Source organism: Pyrgilauda ruficollis, unplaced genomic scaffold (genome assembly GCF_017590135.1).
Source record: "Pyrgilauda ruficollis isolate IOZ18807 unplaced genomic scaffold, ASM1759013v1 scaffold9, whole genome shotgun sequence".
Classification (NCBI taxonomy): domain Eukaryota; kingdom Metazoa; phylum Chordata; class Aves; order Passeriformes; family Passeridae; genus Pyrgilauda; species Pyrgilauda ruficollis.
This window is the reverse complement of record NW_024531043.1, coordinates 10145976-10160145: the sequence shown is the minus strand read 5'-3', so window position 1 is coordinate 10160145 and position 14170 is coordinate 10145976. Positions and strand designations below refer to the sequence as shown.

Genomic DNA, 14170 nt, shown 5'->3' with positions numbered 1-14170 from the left:
GACCTGACCTGACCTGACCCGACTCGGGCCGGGCCACCGACACAGATCGGGGCCGGGGCACTAGGGATTGGCACCGGTGATCGGCACCGGAGATTGGCAGCCGACACCGGCACCCTCAACCGATCCTCAGCAGGTCGTTAGACCCGACCGATCCCCGCAGGGCCGCGCTTTCGCTTTCGCCGCTCCCGCCCCCGGTCGCTCGCAGCGCTCTCCCCGCCGAGCGGAGGCGGCAGCGGCCGGGCCCGGTGCCCGGGGCTGTGAGGGGAGCGGGCACCGCACGGAGCCATGGCCATCGCCGCCGTGCCCGCGGCCGAGTCCCGGCTCTGCGGCAACTGGTAAGGCCGGGCCGGGAGCCGTGGTCCGTGAGGGCCGGGGTCCGTGAGGGCCAGCCGTGGTCCGTGAGGGCCAGCCCGGGTCCGTGAGGGGCCGGGTCCGTGAGGGCCAGCCCCGGTGAGGGCCGCCCGGGGGTCGGTGAGGGTCGGGCTCGGTGTGGGCCGTGCCGAGCCGACCCCGCCGGTACATCGGGGTACAGCTCCTTGGAAGGCGGTGAAATACCGGAGACGACCGTAGGGCCTTTCCGTGAGCGCTGGGGCGTCGCATTTCCCTTCTGAGTTAGAGGGAACTGAATAGAAACCGAAACGTTGGGATGGAAATCCAGGCTCGCTTTTCAGTGAGACCCGCACAAAATACACGATTCCAAGTTTTTCTTCAGCAGTTCCGTGGCTCAGGAGCAGAAATACGAAGATAGGATCAGTAGGCAGTGTTGTTGTGGAATTTTTTCTTTGATTACACCTCTCTGCAGAGCCCAGTGGCTGATACGGAATCACCTCACAAATTTCGTCTCGAATTCAAGCAGCTAAAGAAATTAACTTTTTCTGTAGCTGTTTTTCCCCAAGAGACATCAGAATCCAGACAATTTCTTGCAACATCAGCCTGGTTTGTTTGTCTGTGCAGTTCAGTCGCTGCTGTTGGACTTTGTTGCTTTGCCAGGCTTTTGGGTGCCTGGGATCTGGCAGGGGAGGGAACAGCTGTGGGTTTAGCAAACAAAAGGTTATAAAATTAATGTAGGTGTTTTCAAGGTGGATTTCTTGGAAAGGGCATGATCCGTGTAGAAATGATGCTGATTGTGTGAGGCAGGAGTAAGGTCTGAGCTCCAGGTACCTCAGTTCCTTCTGGTCTTTTTGTGTTTGAGAAAACGAGCATCTTAGAAATGGGGTGAATTGGGGAATTTTGGGGTAAAATGAGGTGAGTTGGGGAACTTTGGGGTGCAGAGCAGTGTTGTTACTGCTGGGGCTCTGAGCAGCCTGCTCTGTGGAGGGTGTCCCTGTGAGCTTTAAGGTCTCTTCCAACCAAAACCATTCCATGGTTCCATTATCCTGGAACAGGATCTGTCAGTTGTAAAAAAGCACTGTTTGACTGCTTTCCAAAGCAGTGTTTGACTTCTCAGAGCCAAGTTATTTTCAGGAAGAAACTTTTATCTTCTCAGACTAATTTATTGACTTGATCCCTGGTGATAACTTGTTTGTGCTGCAAGATTTGCCTTTCACATAAGGAAATAAATCCTCCTGGATTTTATCTGAATGCAGTGTGACTTTTGCATGTTAAATACGTTAATATCCACCTGTGCTGGTACCTTGAAGCCTGGCTGGGTCTTTCTCTACTGACTTTTAAACCATGAATTCATTGAAATCTTCCTTAGCATTATCTTTTTGTTGTGAACAACTGCTTGGATTTGTTGTCAGTGTGTTTCTGCTCAGTAACCTCAGCGACTTTCTCACAGCAAAAAGGATATTCCTGCAGTCAATTTCATCATCCATGAAATCCACTGTAGAAGAAATATTGAAATGTGCCCCTACTGCAGCGACTCCATCCCAAAGTCTGAGATGAAGAACCACATTGAGTCTGAGCACGTGCAGGTGAGAGACATCTCTGCTCTGAAGCTGCTCATTTCTGTGGAAATTCATCTCATGAGGTCTCTTTGCTGTAGGTCACCTGCAAGTGTAGGATGAAGATGGAAAACAGCCTCCTGAAGGATCATGAGGTTGGTGGATTTTATGTTATTGAACCCTTGGGGGATGCTCTGGTGTTTCACTGATTCCAGAGCCTTTCTGTCAGCCAGCACCTGGATTCCAGCCTGGAGCTTGTGCATCCTTTATTGAGGGATGCTTCCTGAACTCTCAGCCTCTGGGAGAAGGGATTGGAAACTGCCCTAAAGTCCTGGAGCCACTCAGGGCTTCGTATCAAAGGGGTATCTGTGATAATTGGTGATTTTTTTTGTCCTTGCCAGTTGAAAAATAGCTATTTAAAGTATGATTGACTTGACTTTTTTCATTCCTTTTCTGTTTCATGTTTCTGCTGGAGCCATTATGTGACTTTTAATAACTCAATCTGTCCAAACAGACTTTAAAAATAGCCTGTAAAATAAACTAAAATAGGCCAGAGTGGGATTTTCTGAGTTCTGAATCCCGTTGGCTGCTGTCACAGACAATCTTGTTATAAATGTCATCCCTTCCCTTCCTGTGGGCTCCTTTAGAGACAGCTCTGGAACCGCCACCTCAGCCTGCTGATTGCTGAGGGAAAAAGGATTTTCTTTGGAAATCTGTCCAGTTCTAAACCCTGGGAGTAGCTAATCCTGCCTGTGTGTGCGTGGTGCTTTTGGATTATAGAGCAAATGATGATGTTTTATTAGTGCAGCATCTGCAAATATCACACATTTTATCTGTTTTTAACCCCTTCTGAAGGGGGTTCAGTGTGGGTAAAGAACATGTCCAAGCAGTTCTTGTTGAGCAGTAAATGAGGTGTAAGTGTGTTCCCTAAAAACCAGTGTGGATTTTAGCTGGGCTTATGGAATGCAACTGGATTTTGGGTTGTACCTAAAACACCAAAGAGCCTGGACAATCTGCCCACCTTGGTGGGACAGACCTGTCCATCTTCTCCTTTGGCTTTCCAGGGTCCTTTAGCACATCAAACCACAGCAACATAGGTATAAACACTGTTGTGGTGGGATTTATCCTTAAGTCTGAAGGGAGGGAGAAAGGAAAATCCAGAAAGCTCCACATGACCCTGGCAGACTTAAAATCATGTCCTGAGCATCTGAAGAGCTTCAGCTGCCGAGTTTGTGCCTCCAGCACATCCTTGTTGCATTCCCACATCGTAGCTTACTCCAGGTCGTTCCTTTGGATGTGGCTGAGGACACAGCAGAGCTCCAAAGCTGAGAAAACTCCGCGTTCCCATGGGAAGAGTAACCCCGTGTGTTTTCCCAGGCGTCCTCGTGCCCCCTGCGCCCCGTGCTGTGCCAGTTCTGTGACATCCAGCTGGCCTTCAACAAGCTGCAGGAGCACGAGCTCTACTGCGGGGCCAGGACCGAGCCCTGCGGGCGCTGCGGCCGCCACGTCCTGCTCCGGGAGCTGCAGGAGCACCCCCGGGTCTGCGGGGCTCGGGAGAGGGCGGCCAAGGGCAGCGGGACAGCGCCGGCAGCCGGCAGCGAGGGTGCAGCCGCGAGGAGCCCGCGGGGAGCAGGTACCGGGGAGGGGCTTGGGAGGAGCCAGGCCGGGGAAATAGAGTTAGAGGGGCTGTGGGGCAGAACGGCAGGGACAGGACCCCTTAAGGGACACAACTGCAGGGACAGGACCCCTAAAGACAGAATCTTGAAACACAGAAACTTAGAGACAGAACCCCTAAAGACAGAATTTTAAGACACAGAAACTTAGGGACACAGCCCCTAAAGACAGAATCTAAAGGGATCAGAACCCCTAAAGACAAAATCCCTAAAGACAGAATCTTAATACACAGAAACTTAGGGCCAGAACCCCTAAAGAGAGACTCTTAAGGGCCAGAACCTCAGGGACAGAACCCCTGAAGACAGAACCTTAGGGACAGAACCCCTGAAGACAGAATCTTAAGGGACAGAACCCCTAAGGACAAGAACCTTAAGGGCATTCACAGGAACAGCACAAAGAAATCAAAAGTGAGAAAAAGTGGCTGCTCATTTGGTAGCTGGTCCAGGTGTGAGGTTTTGTGATTCCTTTCTGTGCAAATACAGGATAGTGAATGTTCCAGAGGCACCAGGTGGGAATGTTTACCCATGGGATGAGGTGTAAGCCAGGAGTGCTGAGGTGCCTGGGATAAAAGCTTCATTTTTTTTTTTTTTGTCTCAAAGTACCTGGTTTAAAAATGAAACTGGAGTTGTTTGCGCCCTGTAATTTGGGCCATGATTTTTCTCCATCCTCCTGGATTTGTTAGAGGTGCCCTTGGCTTTGAGATGCTGAACTGCAGGAGAAACCCTGGGGCTGAGTCTGATGTCCAGAGGGAGCTGCTGGTGGCAGGTTTGATGTTCTCCCAAATTTACAGTATTTGTCTTTGGAAGGGGATGAGCTAGAGAGACCTGAAATCCTTCATTCCCAACTTCCTGAAGACTGGAATGATGACCTGGACTATGTGTTGGCTCTCAGCCTGCAAAGTGAGAATAATCCTCACCATGATACTGCAGCTGACATTCCCAGGGATTTCTGGGAATACGACTACACCAAAGAGCCTGGACAATCTGCCCATCCTGGTGGAACAGACCTGTCCAGCATCTTCTCCTGTGACTCTCCAAGGTCCTTTAGCACATCAAACCACAGCAACATAGGTATAAACACTGTTGTGGTGGGGTTCATCCTTAAATTTGAGGGGAGGGGAAAAGGAAAATTTGTTTTGGGAACGTTAAAAGATTACCTAGGTATTTTAAAAGGTGAAAATCAGTCATTTTGAGACTCCTAAAGCAAAGCAGCAAGTGAAAAAAGAAAAGCTTATTAAAAGTAGTGGGTCTCTAACCTTGGTGTGTGGTGGGAGCCCAGGTGGGGAACAAGGTTCTTGTGGAAGTAAAAATGGTGGGAAGGAGGATCTGGGGGGAAGCTGGGGTGCAGCTTGTTCTGAGAGGAGAAATGGCACCACAGGGTTTGATGATGCAGCAGACCCCACAGGTGTTTTCACCAGACTCCACAGAGGATGTAACCCTTCCTTCTCTTGCAGACAAGGAGATGATCATGTTGCCCTGCGAGTTCTGTGAGGAGCTGTGTCCTGCTGAAGATCTCATCCTTCACCAGGTTTGAAAAATCCTTGTGTCTTGGGGTTTGCAGTGAAGACTTTTCTGTGGCTGTCACTGAGAAGCGTGTGGAAGGGTGTGGGTGACATGGGGAGAACTCTGGCATTTGGGTTTTTGCCAGGGAAAGTGGTTTTCAGTGCCCCCCTGGCTCATTAGGAAAGGTGATTTTTCCATGTTGTTTGTGTAACAGACAGGGTGTAACCCAGCAAGTGCCTTTGCCTCGTTCAGTAAGAGAAGTTCTCCAAATCCATGGGAATACAGTGGTGTGCGAGCTGGGGGGTCCAGCAGCCACAGGACTGTCCCTTCATCCCAGCCCCAAGCTGTCCAGGCAGAAGGAGACATCATGATTCCATGTGAATTCTGTGGCATCCAGCTGGAAGAGGAGATTCTCTTTCATCACCAGGTACTGAACAGGACAGGCTCTGGTGGGTCACATCCCATTGTTTGAGGATGGGCCCAGTCCCAGGGGCTCTTGTGGCACATTCCAGGAATTCAGGGAGCTGCCCCTGGCTCAGATCTTTCCACACAAAGCTCTGGGATCCATGTGAAGGGTTGTGCTACACTGAGGCTCCTCCTGAAAAGTACTGGATTAATTTGAAAGCTCTTGTAATGAAACTAAACAAAAGGGCCTGAAGTTGCACAATCAGAATGTTTGAATCACACAGAAAATGAAGTTGAACCCTGGATGAGTCAGCTGAGGGAAGAGAGGAGCACAAGGGTAAAACTGGGTGGGAGGGGAAGTAGAGAACAGACTCCAGCCCTGGAGTGGCGTGCCCAGGGAAGAGTCCTCTGCAATCTGCTGCTGCTACAGACAAGATGGGAGAATGCTGAGCTCACCCATTCTCTGTGTCATGGTTCATCCACATTCCTAGTCCCAGCAAACTGCTGAAGCTGGGGTTGGGTTGGTGGTTCTGGGCCTCCCTCTCCTGGGGGACAGCAAAATCTCTTCTGGGAATGAGATCTGATCAAACTTCAGAGCTTATCACAGAATCCCAGAATGGTTTGGCTTGGAAGGGATGTTGAAGCCCATCCCATCCCACCCCCTGCCATAGGCAGGGACACCTTCCAGTAACCCAGGGTGCTCCAAGCCCAGTCCAACCTGACAGGGGGATGGAACTGGATGAGCTTTAACATCTCTAAACCATTCTGGGATTCCACAATAACAATTCCCTACTCACCTTAACATCCCCAAGTGCTGCTGCTCCGCAGTGTTTTCCCAGGAATTTTCACCTGAGCGAGCTTCACTTGACCAGCACTGTGTGTTCTGCTGCAGCACCACTGTGACCTGCGCCCTGCCAGCCCCACAGGTGACAATCCAGCTCAGGAGCTGCCAGCCCAGCCCCATGGGGACAGACAGGAATCACCAGAGCCAGCTCGGCGACGCATCCGGCACCAAGGTTTGGGTGTTGCCTGAGCTCCCCTGAGCTCCCTGGGGAGATGCTGTTACCCTGTTCTCTCTCAAAAATCTTCATCCTGTGCTCTTGGTCTGGGTTTAGGGAGGGAGGATTAAATCACTGGAGCTGTGTCCTTGGGGATCCTGGGGTGGACACTGGGGTCGTTCTTGATGCTGAAGTTACTGTTCCTGTTCAGCTCCACGTCCTGTCCCTGCAGGAGATGTTTCTCCTTGGCACGCAGAAGGCTCTGGGAAGCTGGGGCTGTGCCCTGCTGCAGGGACCAGGCTGAGGATGGAGGTGGCCAAGGCTGGGAATGCAGCGTTGTCCCCTCCAGGGAGAGCCGGTGACGCTCCGGCTGTGCGGGGCAAGCCCGGGAAGGGGAGTGGCAGCGAGGGGACACGGAAGGACAGAGGTGACTCTGCAGCTGGGACAGCACCCCGGGCAAGACCTGCTCGGCACTTCCAGGCAGAAACCTTCACTTCCAGCTCCTCCAGAGCTTCTCCAGCCCAGCCAAGGTAATGCCTTTGCCTTCTGGTCCATTCCCCTTCTGATGGTGCAAATCTGGATCCCCTTGGCTTTGCCTGTGGCTGAAAAGGTTTTCAAAGGCTTTCAGATTCACCCAGTTTCATTTTGCTGGTGCTTATCTGAGTTTCAAACAACAAATTTAGGTTTTTACCTCAAAATAGAACAGACCCACTGGTCACTGGGATAAAATGTAGGTTCAGGCCTCATTACCTGTCCATGGGAGCACTCTGCTCTCACTGGGCTCTGAACAGGAGCTGGTTCTGCTGCTGAAACATCTGGGCCAGGGTCAGAGGAGACTCAAGGGCCTCTCCCTTGACCTTCCCTGTCTCCCTGCTGTGCTGTCCTGTGTGTATCCAGCACGGGTGGCTTTGCCTCCTCTGAAGGTGTCCCTGTCCCTGTCCCGCAGCTCCAGCATCGCAGGAGGAAGGAGCCTGGGGCTGCTGGACGGGCGCAGCGGCCTCCGGCGCCGGAGCTCCAAGGTGAGGCTACAGGAACAGCTCCTGATGCTTTTGCCAGGACAAGGAGCTGCTTTTTACAGCCCTCCCTTACGAGGTCATATTTGAAAACTGCACTTCTCTTTTCCCCCTCCCATAAGGCAAAAGCCCAGAGCCCAGCAGCCGGACACCCGGAGGAGTGAGCCAGTGCCTGTGGAAAACGTGGAGCACCCGGCCCTGCCCCCAGGCTCTGCCAGACCCCTTGGTCCAAGCGCAAGCAAATTCTGACACTGAGCTTCAATTTTTAGGCAGTGACCATTTTCTAAATCTCTTTTTAATCTGTGAGAGCAAACTTCAGGTTTTTATGTCTCTGATCGCCTCAAGCACCACCCCCAAGGCATCAAATTGAGTCTCACCTTGGGCTCCCCCTGAGTTCTGTGTCCGTGTGGGCTCCTTGTGCTACCCCAAGTTCTGGGTGCGTCCTGCCCTGGAATGTTCATGGACAGCTGGTGACACCAAGAGGGAGCAGTCAGTGCTCCAGACCTGTCCCACACAGAGCAGGCTTGAGGGATTGGGGCTCCAAGGCTTCTCAGTGCTGCATTTTCAAGTTTAAAGCTTTTTAAGTTTCTTGGAATAAAATTTCTCTGATGCTGTCCCAAACAGTTGTGCAGTGCCATCTGTCCCCTGGGGTGACACAGGAGCACAGCCCCTGGCTGAAGCTCCATTGCCCCTGTTATTCCCTGCCCTGGGTTCTGTTACTGTTGGACTCCCTGGGGCTTTGGGAAGTGGAGCAGATCCTGGGTAACACCTGTGAGCATCAGCCTAATTAAGGAGGTGCAGCAGATGGCACTGGCAGGGCTAATTAGCCACCCCTGGGGCAGGGTCATTACCCAGGCCTTGTCTCAGGTGCCAGCTCCATCCCACTGGAACAGCCCAACAAAGGCTGGAGGGAACTCCCTCCTAAAGTAAAGACATTTTACAGATGCTCCCACCAAATGTGTTTATTGAAACAAGAGAAGAAGAATAAAAGTATTTAAAAACAGAGGGACACCAAAACTCTGGTTCTTCCCATTCCTGGGGAGAAGAGCTGTGGGAAGATCAGGGAATGGGAGCTGGTCCCTGATGTTTGGGATGGATAATAGGATGCTGTGGGTCAAGAATCATTAAGTATGACAAATAATTAATGACTGAGGTGGCAGAGCCTGTGCTGTGCCTCAGGCACAAGGAATATCCCAGAGGAACAACCTCAGCAGTGGCTGAGGTGCTTCCCTTTGGTACAAAATGCTGATGTGCTCCAAGCACACACAAAAGCCCAGAGAAGTGGGATTCCAGCTGAGAAGCTGCAGCTCCCTCTCTCCCCCTGCTCCTGTGCCTCAGGCAGCTCCAGCAGCAGATCCCATTCCCTGCAGCCCCAAAGAAGGACACGAACACCTCCAGGGATGTTAAGAATCTCCTTTATGCAGGTGTACACTCGATGGCCAAGAGCACTTACAGGTTAATGCCGTGTATGGAACCGAGATGGACACACACCAAGCTAGAACTAATACCCAGCTCCAGAGTTTTTCCATTGTTTAGTATAATTTTACATTCTGAATGAATATATATTAAAAAAAATAATAATAATCATCACAAACCAATCTTTGCTTCGACAAACAAGCCTAGTACAGACAATGTCAAGTTCATTTAAAGCACGAGGAATTAAGGATGATTAGAAAAGCTTTAATTAAAAGGCCATTTGAGCCACAGCTGAGGTGCTGCAGCACTTCCTTCCCAGGAGCATGGAATTAAAAAAAAAAAAAAGCCAAAAATCTCCCACAATTCCTCTTGTGGGGTTCATCCTGTTCTCCAGAACAAACCGAAGTCGATGGAAGTTGGTTATTGGTGCGACATTTGTCCTGTAGAAGAAGCTTCATTTACACCCCCAGGTGCAAACGGCAGCGACGAGAAGTTCGTTATTTGTAATCATAAATAATTAACTGTAATAAATACGGATCAAGTAACGTTCCAGCACACGCCCGGGGCCGGGTGCAGGTGTGCTCCACTCGGATGTGCTTCCCAAAGGAGCACACACACAGCAGCAGCAGTTTCTTACTCACAGCTGGAACTGGAGCCTTGGGAACCGCTGGCACACGGAGCCCTCTGGGATGGCCCCTCGGCATTTCGGGATTGGAGCCCAGGAGAAGCCCAGAGAGAGCCCAGCCCGGGGCCACAGCTCTGCCATGGAATCCAGCCGGCGTTCCCCACCTTTCCTGCCTGGGAACAAACCGGCTCCAAGCCGCCCCTTCGGCTTCCTTTTCCCTTGGTCTTTGTAAACTCCAGGTGTTCCCGCTTGCTCCGAGTGGTTTCTGAGCTACATAAACGCTTCTACCAAGAAATGGACGAGATTCAAGAGTAAATATTCTTCCTACACGGATCCGTTCCCTGGACAGGGCAATATGCATTGGGAGGGTAACAGCTTCCTAACCACGGGGTTGGGAGACTCCGGATGCCGACGACTACCTACGAGTGCTGCACACACATTCCCATTCCCACTCGCTCACGGAAGAACAAGGACACCCATCCCGAACTCACACGCCTCTCCCGCATCCCACGCGCTCAGCGTTCCCACTATTCACAATAATGTACAATAAATACATCTGGGATTCCCGGGAGCTGTTCTGCAGCCAGGGGACACCGAGCTGAAGGTTCAGTCACCTCAGCCAGAGCCTCCCGGGCGGCTCCGCGCCGGCACTCGGCTCACGGACAGCACCGACGGATTCTGGGACGGTCTCTTCCTCAGAATTCAGGATCCGAGGGATCAGCAGAGCTGGAGTGTCCCAGAAATCCTGCTGAGGGATGAGACACCTGTGGAGGGGCTGCTCTGAACCATCCAGAACGTTCCACGGAACACCAGTGGAACGTGGCGTTGTTCCTGCTCCGCAGCTGCCTCCCAGCTTTCCACACAGAACAGGAGCTTTATCTTCCAACGGGTGACTTCACCCTCCTGCCGGGTGTCAGAAGTTTTTAAGATAATTTGCTCTTGGATCAAAGATTTTTGAGTACAAAAACAAGTTCCAGGTGTTTGAGCACCCCCTGGTTGTTCTGAGAGCTCATTGGGAAATGGGATAAAGTCCCGGATTTTTGGGATGGACTGTGATATCTTACACCCTTTGGAGAGAAGCTGTTTTGTTCTGCTCACATTTTAATTACAATAAATTATTTTGTTGCTAAGCAAAGCAGACATTCAAGAACATCTAGGGCAGGAACCAATGGAATCACAACCCTTTCACTGTTCTATTGGAAATTTTCCCAAAAGTGTTGAGCTGAACCCCCCAGTTCCCTGTGGCAGCCCCCATGTGCTTGGTCAGAGTTTAGAAAAATTTCAAGGAAAGTGGTGGAAAGGTGGAAAAGCAGTTTGGCAGCAAAGTTCTGCTTCAAACCTCAAGCAAGTGCCACAAATCCTGCCTGTGCTCTGCACCTGCCCATGCAGTGATTCCCTCCCCACACCCAAACCTGGCACTTTTGTACTCAAAAACCTCTCGGGGAGAGCGATCCATGAGCCTTCCCCTCCGAGGGCTCCCGGCCTCGGAATGCCCTCCCTGCCAGTGGTGTTTGCACAGGGCAGACCATTGTGGATTACAAAATTAGAAATGTACAGGTGGAAAGGTTTTTTCCCCCAAATTAAATTATACACAAACCGGTCTTTACTAAACTATCCTACAAATATTCCACAAACAAGGCAGCAAAAGAACCAGTCCACCACAAAGTCTACGAATACAAAATGGAAGTCTTCCGGGAATTACTGTAATGGGAACGAAGGTTCAGGAAATAAATTAACCCCCAGCTCATCCCACGGGAGGTGCTGGATGGGAACTGAAGGGGTTCCACTGGGCAGAGTCACGGAGTCACCTCCAGGCATCCCCTGCTCCTGCTCAGCCGCTGAGCGGATCCTCCCGGTAGTGGATGGCGTAACGGAGCTTTTCCAGCATGATGTCCAGCGAGGAATACTGCGGCAGCTTGATCATGAACATGCACGTCTCCACTCGGATGTACCGGGAATCCGGGGAACCTGCGCGACAGCCACGGCAGGGGTTAACACCCAACCCAACACCTCCTTCCTCATGGGATCCAAAATCCAATCCCTCCCTGTCTCTCTAATCGTAAATGTTTTGTGCTTCTCTCCCATCAGGCCTCGTGCCAGTATTTTTACAATAGTTTAATGATTTTAAAAGCATTTCAGACAAATAGAAAAGCAATCTCTGCATCTCTAAAGGGCAACGTTCTGTGGAATCCCAGAACAGTTTGGGTTGGAAGGGATCTTAAAGCTCCAGTTCCACTCTCCCACCATGAGCAGGGAACTTCCCACTGGATGCAGTTCACGTTTTATGTGAAATTTTAGCTTTACATCATTTAAACCCCAATTCTCTCCTGATTTACCCTCATAACCACCTGCCCCTCTTTGTCCCTGTTCATTAAACACCAGTTAAAGGGGGGCTGAAGGCTGGGATAGAACAGAAGCAGCTCCTTTCCCTCGGGAAGTGGCCGTTCCGTACCTGCGGCGCCGTCGGGGGGGGCGATTTTCATGGGGTAGGGGGGGACGTGGGCGGTGTCGGGGCCGCCGTCCTTGCAGGGGCAGGTGAAGGGGATCCTCTCCTGGTTACAGGCAAACTTGATGAACTTGCAGAGCTCCTCCTGAGTGAACATCTCCAGGGCGCTCCAGAAGAACTCGATGTGCTGGTCGGTCTCCATCAGTCCCACCTGGTACATGGTGTGTGCCTGAGGGGACAGGGACACGTGTCCACTGCTGCTCACCCCTCTCCCTTCAGGAACCTTCCCCACTACACTTTTAAATAAAGGAAGTTCAAACTCTTACTCCTTTCTGCACAAGCCCCACCCTTTTATTTCCTGAATCCAGTGAAATCTTAATAAACTTCCCTGGGGGCAAAGGGATGTCCAAGCAGTTCCCCAAGGATGTCGTGGCTGAGGAACCAAAACCAGAAGATTCTCCCCTCCCACCTTCCCATGGGAGGATCCCCCTCTGTGTCCCACAGGAGTGTGGCCAAAGCACCTTGAGGAATTCCAGATTGATGTAAGGAAGGCCACAGGTCCTCAGCTCCATCTCCAGGGGGGTGAGTGTGGTCAGGAGCTGCAGGGGGATGATGGAGCCCAGCCCTGCCCTCACTGCTGTCATGCACTCCGGGGTCTGCAGCTCCCGCATCCGCAGGCTCCGGATGGCGGCTGCGTACACGTCCTTGTTCTCCCACCTGCAGGGGCAGAGACCTGGCATGATGGAGGAACACCTGGGAGAGCCCTCGAGCCCCACCCGTGTTACACATGGAAGGGTCTTATGGAGAGATCCTGACCTGGAACAATCCAGAGTTAGCAATACACACTCTGCATTCCGATGCTTCCCACTTAATTCTGCTGTCCTCCCACCTGCCCATCCCTCTGGGAGCCCCCACAGCTGGGACCAGCCCTGCTCCTCTGTCTCTTACAGAGCCAAACAGCACCACTGACCCCAAGTTCTGCCAACTTCTCACAAAGCAAAGCTTTCCCAGATCATTCCAACTTGTTACAAAAGCACCTCTGGAGAGGCTGTGCTTGGAGAACAATTCCAGAGACGTTCTGTGCCACATCCTGCCTGGAAGGTTGCTCCTTACCCCACAGGGATGTGCCTGCCCCTGGGACACAGCTCCACCTCCTCCCCAGTGAGGCTCAGGTAGGTGAATTTGCAGCAGGGTTTGTTGGGGCAGTCGGGGCTCTCCATGGCCAGGTGCTGGGAGGCGATTTCGGCACACAGAGCTTCCAGCTCCGTCTCGTCACTGATCTGTCACAGAACAAGGACAAGGACCTGGTCACCAGCACGGCAGTGCCTCGTCACAGGTGTCCCCACAATGGGGACTCACTCCAGCAGCAAAATCCTGCTTTGGGGGTTCTGGCCTGGTTTAGCAATTCCAGTAAATATTTCAGAAGCCGGAATTCCACTGTGCCAGGCAGCAGGGGAGCGTGGGAAACTTCTCCAAGGCAACAGGATGTAAAATCCTGCATCCAAGAGGAATCAACCCATCTCTCAACCCTGCTTCCACAAAAACCACCTGGCAGCCACCAGCGAGGGCAGGCACATTTGTGCTGTGGGGGAATCCTGAGGAAAAGGAGGGAAGAGGAAAAAGGGACCTACATTTTCAAATTTTTTGACGTAGTTGTAGGTGAGGATGTCAGCTTCCTGCAGATCCACGTCAGGATCCAGGGGCTCTCCCACCAGGGTCTTCCAGAAGGAGGGCAGGAGGTCCAGGGGCAGAGGAACATCGGCTCGGATGGCGATGCCCAGGAGCTGCCCAAAGAAATGGAACAGCTGCTCCTCGGCGTAGGTGATGGGGCTGGGGGTCAGGATGTACTTCCCCTGTGGAGAGAACAGGGCACACAGGGCAGCACTGAGCAGCTGCCCACAGCCTGAGGGGCTGGCTGTTAGCAGGCCTGAGCAAGTATATCCTTCCTGCTCCAGCCAGGAAATGTTCAGCTGGACACCAAAGGATCTGCTCCCGCACAGTGGGAGTCCCTGTATTTTACACACTGGTATCACCTTATCTTATCACTTCCTGATCCAATCAACCCCTTTTTGGTTGGTTCCCATTTTGCCAAGCTGTTGACAACACTCACAGGATTTTCTGGACTTGTTACATCAGTTTGATATCCAAGTCTTTCAGCTGTGAGATGTTTCTGAACCTGGATTTGCAGAGCCAGGTTTGCTACAC

The 14170-nt window shown here is 51.8% G+C and overlaps 2 protein-coding genes across 2 annotated transcripts in view; one reads left to right on the top strand and one right to left on the bottom strand.

Annotated features, from left to right (window-relative positions):
• TRAFD1 (TRAF-type zinc finger domain containing 1) lies at positions 1 to 8099 on the top strand. Its single transcript, XM_041489073.1, has 11 exons — positions 1 to 335; positions 1781 to 1916; positions 1988 to 2041; positions 3264 to 3519; positions 4367 to 4630; positions 5014 to 5087; positions 5277 to 5489; positions 6360 to 6483; positions 6698 to 6995; positions 7412 to 7484; positions 7601 to 8099. Exons 1-11 carry the CDS (start codon positions 286 to 288, stop codon positions 7640 to 7642), a joined length of 1584 nt encoding a protein of 527 aa, XP_041345007.1. The 5' UTR covers positions 1 to 285; the 3' UTR covers positions 7643 to 8099.
• A 780-nt stretch (positions 8100 to 8879) lies between these two features.
• The window catches only part of HECTD4 (HECT domain E3 ubiquitin protein ligase 4), a 64877-nt gene continuing 59586 nt past the window's right edge, over positions 8880 to 14170 (bottom strand). Inside the window, exons 71-75 of the mRNA XM_041489164.1 lie at positions 13597 to 13818; positions 13079 to 13245; positions 12487 to 12682; positions 11972 to 12194; positions 8880 to 11487 (exon numbers count right to left, since the gene is read on the bottom strand). Coding sequence (XP_041345098.1) covers positions 11351 to 11487; positions 11972 to 12194; positions 12487 to 12682; positions 13079 to 13245; positions 13597 to 13818 — 945 coding nt within the window. The 3' untranslated portion in view covers positions 8880 to 11350. The remainder of the gene's footprint in view (positions 11488 to 11971; positions 12195 to 12486; positions 12683 to 13078; positions 13246 to 13596; positions 13819 to 14170) is intronic.

Bases quoted from the DNA above. Each gene is read 5' to 3' on its own strand.
- TRAFD1 (XM_041489073.1), top strand. From the start codon at position 286: ATGGCCATCGCCGCCGTGCCCGCGGCCGAGTCCCGGCTCTGCGGCAAC. The intron at 5,490-6,359 runs GTACTGAACAGG...GTTCTGCTGCAG, and splicing joins AGATTCTCTTTCATCACCAG to CACCACTGTGACCTGCGCCC. The intron at 7,485-7,600 runs GTGAGGCTACAG...CCCTCCCATAAG, and splicing joins TCCGGCGCCGGAGCTCCAAG to GCAAAAGCCCAGAGCCCAGC.